The sequence below is a fragment of the Cyprinodon variegatus genome, unplaced genomic scaffold (assembly GCF_000732505.1).
Source record: "Cyprinodon variegatus isolate N-32 unplaced genomic scaffold, C_variegatus-1.0 Scaffold406, whole genome shotgun sequence".
Lineage (NCBI taxonomy): Eukaryota > Metazoa > Chordata > Actinopteri > Cyprinodontiformes > Cyprinodontidae > Cyprinodon > Cyprinodon variegatus.
The window spans coordinates 559,789-567,128 of NW_015150859.1; the positions used below are offsets into that span (position 1 = coordinate 559,789).

The 7,340-nt window shown below is 36.7% G+C and overlaps 1 protein-coding gene across 1 annotated transcript in view; it reads left to right on the plus strand.

The window, feature by feature from the left end:
- The first annotated feature begins 2,030 nt into the window (after positions 1-2,030).
- LOC107093072 (remodeling and spacing factor 1-like) overlaps positions 2,031-7,340 on the plus strand; it is a 28,629-nt gene continuing 23,319 nt past the window's right edge. The window contains 2 exon segments of the mRNA XM_015387892.1: positions 2,031-2,208; positions 6,861-6,952. Coding sequence (XP_015243378.1) covers positions 2,055-2,208; positions 6,861-6,952 — 246 coding nt within the window. The 5' untranslated portion in view covers positions 2,031-2,054.

A 7,340-nucleotide genomic window follows, 5' to 3' on the forward strand; every position in this document is an offset into this window, starting at 1 on the left:
ACCTTCCTTCTTTACTCCCCTCCTTACTCCCTTCCTTCATTCCTTAGTCCCTTCCTTCCTTCCTTACTACCTTCCTTCTTTACTCCCCTCCTTACTCCCTTCCTTTCTTCCTTGTTTAAAGCCCATCCCTGATGGATATAAATATTTTGCATAAACTATTTTAATTTTAACAAACATATAGGAATAAAAACTCTGGAGATTTTCTTCTGGAATGTTTTTTTTTTGTTAATAACTGTTTAGGAACCCTGCAGATTATAGAGCGTTTGGTTCAGTGTGGCTTTACACTGAAGTCCGGCAGTTTCAACGCGCCTTTGACCTTTTTAAGGAGGAAACCATCTGGAGCTGCTAGCTGTCCTGTTTCATAGTGAAGCACTTTTTTTTTTTTTTCATTTCTCCTGGTTGCCTCTCAGTATTGTTGATGTTTGAGGTTTGTTTACCAGCTGTATTCTTATAAATATGTTTATTTTATCAGCTCTTTCTGTTATTTAGCCTTAAATAGTCACCATAGTGTCTTTACAGCTTCTGTTTTTAAAACATGAATAGTTTACAGAGAACTTGGAGATGGATATCTGTAAAAATCTTAGCATTTTCAGTTTTATTAGATTTAAATACCTTTTTCTTAGCAGTAGACTAATTAGATCAGAGGGAAAGAGATATCTGTCAGCCTTGTTGCTGTGTTCTCGTTGATCTCCTTGAGATCTGAATGACATCAAACTTATTTTTGAAGTTTGCATTTTACCCTGTTGTATTGAGAAATAATCGGACTGAAGTCTCGTTTCCATCTGAGATGTTTTAAACCTGCTACTGGTCCTGATTTAACTCCAACTTGAAGCTGAAGTTCAGTGATTAAATTCTCACATTTCCTGTTCGCTCTGCAAAGTCTGCAAAGCTTCAGATTTACACGCCAGTGGATGTTTGACTGTATTTATTGTGTACAAATAAATGTGAAATAAAAATAGCCTAAGGAAAATAACCAAGAGTCCACTGTTTTTTCTTTGCTTTGAAGCTAAGCTAGTGGTTCCTAGAAAGTAAAATGGGAGGCAGATCTTTTAGTTATCAGGCAGTTGCTTAGGGCCCCAAATTTCCTAAATCCGCCTCTGCTCACGGCTTGTTGCTGCCTCCCAGTGGCCGAACATATTAATAATCTTAAATGTGACTATTAGTTTAGCTATTCTAGTGTTTATTTTATTAAAGTCAATATTCTAATTCATATTTGACTTCAGTATCATTATTCATTTAATAAATTTTAAGAAAAAAAATGATGGTGGAGTTGTGGCCCACTTCTCCAGTGACCTTTCAAGGGTCAAACTCAACGCCATGTAGAGATTCATCAGAATTTACTCTATTCTACTATGTAGTTAAATATGTATAGTTTAGAGAATCATTATTTATTCTGAAAACGCAGAGTGAAAACAAAAACAAAACATGACTTTACATAATTGCAATTAAATGTCATAAGAAATTTAGCACTGGGCTTACACGGTCGGAAATGAGGAAGCATAAATTAAATTCATAAAAATATATATATAGAACTTTGAAAAAAAATCTGTGATTTTCGTATATTTTGCTACATTTCTGAGGAGTCATAAAATCCCTAACATCAATAAATGAATGAATAATTATAAATAATTGAAGAGAATACAAATATTCATTATTTACCCCAGACAATGATGTCAGACAGAAAGCCACAAGAATAAACAGCTCTAAAAATAAATAAATAAAATGTCTTAAAAGTAAATTAATGTAAAATTCAACATCTAAATATGACAAAATGCATACTTAGATTAAATTATTTATACAAGATAAATAGTAGTAAAAAAACAACAAAAACCATTCACGAATTAAACTGCGACATAAAGAGCAAATAACGTATTGTAAATAAAATAATAAATAATTTAATAAAATAAAAAAATATATAATGAATAAAAAAATAAAACCTGTAAACATTAAATATCGCCCTGTTTCCTGTGCTTGTTCCGGTGTTGTTTTAATTTGTAGGAGCACCGGAAATAGCGCCCGCGCTCTCCGCTAGGGCTTGACATTGGTGTGGAAAGATGGCTGCTTCGGCGGCAACGGCGAGTTCTCCCCCCGGTTTGTGTCCAAATTACGCCGTGATTTGCTCATTCCTTGAGCGCTACGGAGCGCTGTTGGACTTACCGGAGCTCACCTTCCCTCAGCTGGAGAGATACCTGCAGGACACATCTTCAGGTAGGGCAGGGAAGCAGGAGGCTCCAGCGGAGAGGCTCCAGCCTTGCATTGATGATGTTGGGACTGAGCTAACGTGCTAAGGGCTAACGTTAGCTGTTATTGTGTGGATTTTTTTTAACCTTCGTGTTTACTTAAACACAAGTTAACTATCTCCCATCCCCGCTCTTCAAGATTTTAGACGTTTTCCTGCAAATTTTGACCAAGATTAAAACACAAAAATGGCGATTTATTCGATGGTTTCTGTCACTTTTTAGCTTTTGAATTGAGCTTAATTTTTTCCCTGCCTTTATCTGCTTCTCGTGCAACAACACAAGCATAAATGTGCGTTAAAAACTGCTTGCGGGTTATTGGGCATGATGAGAGTTTAAGCAACGAGTCGTGTAACACTGTATGCTGCTAGTAAATCCGTCGGATTGCGACGAAGACGTCAGAATAAGCACTTTATTTACAGTTAAATGTATTCTCAGGTGGTGGATAGCTGACCCGATGCTAAGTTAGCCGCACGTTTGACGACATCCGGCTGAAGCTTTCAAAATAAAACTAACTTAGACGCCTGAGCAAACAGCTTATCGTCTTCTTTGCCATTCACGTTTAACATTGAGCAAATACTTGAATTATATAATTAACATGTAATTATACACATTCTGCTTATCTATTTTTAAATAGTTTTTTAAGTCGTAAAAATGTCGTGGTCTTTGTCTTCCGGTGCTTATTGAAGCTAACTTGACGCTTTTCTTGCGCTTCCTATTTGAAAAGCTGATTGGGATTTAATTTCTGATTCTCAATAAAGTTTGCAGATTTTCTCTTGGAGCAACTTGGTTAAAACCTTTTATTTTTTTATTTAAATTGACTGTAGTTTAGTCATATATAGACGAAATATGATGCATTTTGTGTCAGTGGCGTGATGTGTCAATGAGATGAATTTAATTTTCATTCTAAGAAGCTAGTTTTTAAACACTGGCATGTAATGGCAGTAAATCTTCTAAAGGGGGCGCTATGGTACGATATAATACATTTAAATGCAACAGGTAAAGAAAACCAAATGAATTTATCACCTGCTGTGAAAATATAGTTTCAACTTCTGATTTTTCTGAATGTTTTAAAAGGGTGGATTATTATCCTATTTTTAAATTTATTCAAGTTTTTAAAAAAATGTAGCTTTGAGTAAAGTTGCTTTATTTAATTTATCATTCTTTATGTTGTAATCAATATATTAATCTCGTAAACTGATTAATAGGATTAATTGATTATTGAATTATCAATTAATTCAGTGATCGATTTAATTATCAACTGCAGTATAGAAACTCTAAAACATAAAATTGACGGAGTGGTGACCCACTCAAAGCAGTTTATTACCATTTTCCATGCAACATGATAAATATGCTGTAGTGGCAAACTTTTAAATTCAGTGGGTTTAAATTCTGCACTGCAAAAAATCTAAATCTTGATAAGTAATTTTTTCTTAAAATAAGTGCGTTTGTTCTTGAATTGAGGAAATAAGAGATATCTTGCCAATGGAACAAGACTATTTAGATTTGAAATAAGAAAACCCAGTTGCATTGTCTTATTTCAAGTTAATATTATCTAATTATCTTATTTTAATACTAAAAATACTCATTCCATTGGCAAACTATCTTATTTACCTACTCAAATTAAGGGTAAATACACTTAATTTAAGAAATGTTTCCTTATTTCTTGATCGTTTTTACAGTGTATAATCTGTAAATCTTAATGAAATCTTTAAGGAACCTTTTGCTGTCCGATTATTAATAGATCAGTCAAATATTGAACAGATTAATTGATTGAGTGCTACAACTAAAAATTATTTTGCAAACCGATTAATCTATCGATTACATTTTTGGATTATTCGATTAATAATCACATAGCCGAAGGTTCCTTAAAGAAGATTTTTTTACGAAATAAAACCAAAACTTTGCCACTTGAGAAGTTTTAGATTGAACAAATTGACAGACGAAAAAGTTTCTTTATATTGCATGCAATATCTTTTTTTGATTTTTAATTTTTTACAGTTTTGATATAATTCCTGCTCTTAAGTGGGTCGCTCTGTCAGCTAAATGCATATTTAACTGTCTCTATACTCCAGTTTACGATTAATTGATTACTAAATTATTTCAATAATCGATTAATCTGATTGTTTCAGCCCTAAATGGATTATAACAAAAAGTGTTAACATTTAACCTGATAAGAATTTGTTTATCAAATACTATTAACCTGCAAATAGACGTATATATCATACATTTATTTATTATATATTATATTTTCCTATTATAATTTTGTCTTATTTTGGTTTGCTTCTCTTCTCCTTCATCTGATTTGCTTTTTCCCTCCAATATTTTACCGATGAACAATTAATTAGCGTCTATAATGTGAATTGGGGTTAAACTGACACAGTTTATTAAAAGGCTGATTTCTATTATTTTCGGATCAGTCAACCGATCAGTGTGCTGCTGATATTGCTTCATTTTCCTTTATTTATATGATAAAAATGACAATGATGACAAACATTTAACAACAATCTGTCTAAACAAATATTTAATAGCATATCAAAAAGAAAGCATTAATAAAAGCAAATAAAGGGAGCAAATCAAAGCATATCTGCTGAATGTATTAATATATGGGTAAACAGACTTTAAATAGATTTTAAAATACTTCTGTTAGTCTATAAATCTGTGAATGGCTTAGCACCTAAATACATCACAGACTTGCTATCAGTGTATCAACGCCATCAGCTGATTTATTGAAGGTTTTAATTGGTGTGCGGGAAGATGCTGACATACGGGGTTTAACTACATTCTTCTGCTCCATTTTCACTCCCCTTTTGAAACCGTGCTAAGATCGGTCCGAGCACGGTTACCGCTTTAACTGTCGAGTGTAAATGACACGCAGACTGAATCGGACTGCGCTAACGTGGAGCTAGTTCATCAGTAGAGCTCGGCGTGGTTCGGTTCTGGCTCGGTTCTCAGATAACAATGAGAGCATGAGCAGACCGCCTCATCTCCTTACAGTCAGCCTCCATAATCATGAAATTTCAGGCAATCATAAAAAGATTTCCAGTGATGATTCTGCTTAGCAGTGTGATCAATGTCTGTCGTTGTTTCCTGCATCTGGAAGCCCTGATTAGACGATCGTTTGTCGAATCCACTTCCCAAAAGCCGACTCTGTCAAGCAAATTCTCCAAAGGCTGCCTTCTTCGCCTAACTCTCTGCAAACTTCTTAAATGTTACAGGCACCGCCATGTTGATTTGCTTGTCTACCTCTAGAGAGCAGTAGTACTGTAGATCGCCACTAGGAGGCGAGGATTCCATGCTAGCGTAATGTGTAAACGGTAGGGGTGGAACAGTTCACAAAATCCACGGTTCGGTCCACGGTTTCGTGGTCACGGTTTCCGGTTCGGTATATGTTGATTGTTAGCATGACATGTTGGTCGTGTTGCTGTTAGCATAAACAAAACGTGTTGCACAATGCTTGCACACTGTTGCACTTTTATCCACAACTTTCTTTCCGCCGTCATCGTAGGTCACTCTAAATGCAAAGTGGTCCCATACAGCAGACCTATAAAGTGCTGCTGGCGCGTCTTCCAACTCCTGTTCTTTCCCACTCGCCATACCCACACAATTCTCCACAACAACTGATTTTTTTCTGCTACACCCGGCTACGCTGCTTCGCTTCTTCTTCTTCTTGTTTACTACTGGCGGTTGGCTTTGGTCGCAGTACCGCCACCTTCTGCTCTGGAGTGTAAACGCTTCGCCTATGAGAAAAAGGAGCAGCGCATGAACCGAACGCAACACACATGAACCGAACCGAGACAGTCGAACCGAACGGTTCGGACGGTTTTCAAAAACCGTTCCATCCCTAGTAAACGATCATAAGGACCCGAGCTCGGCACGGTTAACTGATCCAAGCTCGGTCTGAACTCGGCACGGTTTGGTTTCAGGGGGGGGAGTGGAAATTGGGCTTTCGTTTTGCAGCAGATTTCCTTTTAGGTGGTGGAATAAATTTGTGCTGCTTCCTTTTGCAGCAATGGTTTTTGCAGCACGTCTGACAAATTACCGCCTTTTGTTCGTCATCCTCGACGTTGAATACAAACCACTGCCTTATATTGCTTAGCTAAAACACCTGTAGCCGTGTTTCCTTTGCCGGTTGCTGTAATTTGGAGAAAAGGTTTATGATGCATTCAAAGTAGGTGGGGAAAAATTAAACTGGTACTCAAAGGCTGCAACAGTCATTTCAACTATTGTGCATTGGGAAACTCGAGATACATCGAGTGTATTCGATTTATCGCTGACCCTTACCTCAAGGATATTACTGGATTTGGACCTGATTTAGGCAAAGTATTCACTAAAAGAAACAAAACTTTCCACTAAATTTGACCTTTAAGTTTTATTCCATCGTGGAAAAATCGTTATGGCTGTTATCTTAATTTGTTGAAAGGATGTTTTAATGTATATAATATCTGCTAAAAGGCCTGATGCTAATAGCTAATTAACCTTTTTGTGTGTTATGTGTGCCTGTCTCTGTTTAATGTCCTGAAATCCTTATGAAAATAAATATTTTTGATAGTTCTCTGCTTCTCTGAAAACCTCTCTTCATAGCTTTCGGTATAAACTCGCAGCATCCTCATGTCTCCTCAGTTCCAAAGCTGCTGGTTGATCTTCATGTCAAGTTGCTGAGGAAGATTGGGAAGTCGGTTTCTGCAGACAGATGGGAGAAATACCTCGTCAAGGTAAGAGGTCACCATAGACGTAAAGACTTGGTTAAGCCTGTCGGTATTTTTAATTGTTGCTCGCAGCTATAACTCAAATTGTGCGAATCAATGGCGGAGTTTCATTTCACAGCTTGCGATGTTTGTCCTCAAACTGTACGAACCGACACCCGATACGATCTGACTGCTCATATTGAACGTCCTCAACGTTTAGGGGCAAACGTTTGCCCCTTAACGTTTGTCCCTTAACGTTTGCCCCTTAACGTTTGCCCCTTAACGTTTGCCCCTTAACGTTTGCCCCTTAACGTTTGTCCCTTAACGTTTGCCCCTTAACGTTTGCCCCTTAACGTTTGCCCCTTAACGTTTGCCCCTTAACGTTTGCCCCTTAACGTTTGCCCCTTAACGTTTG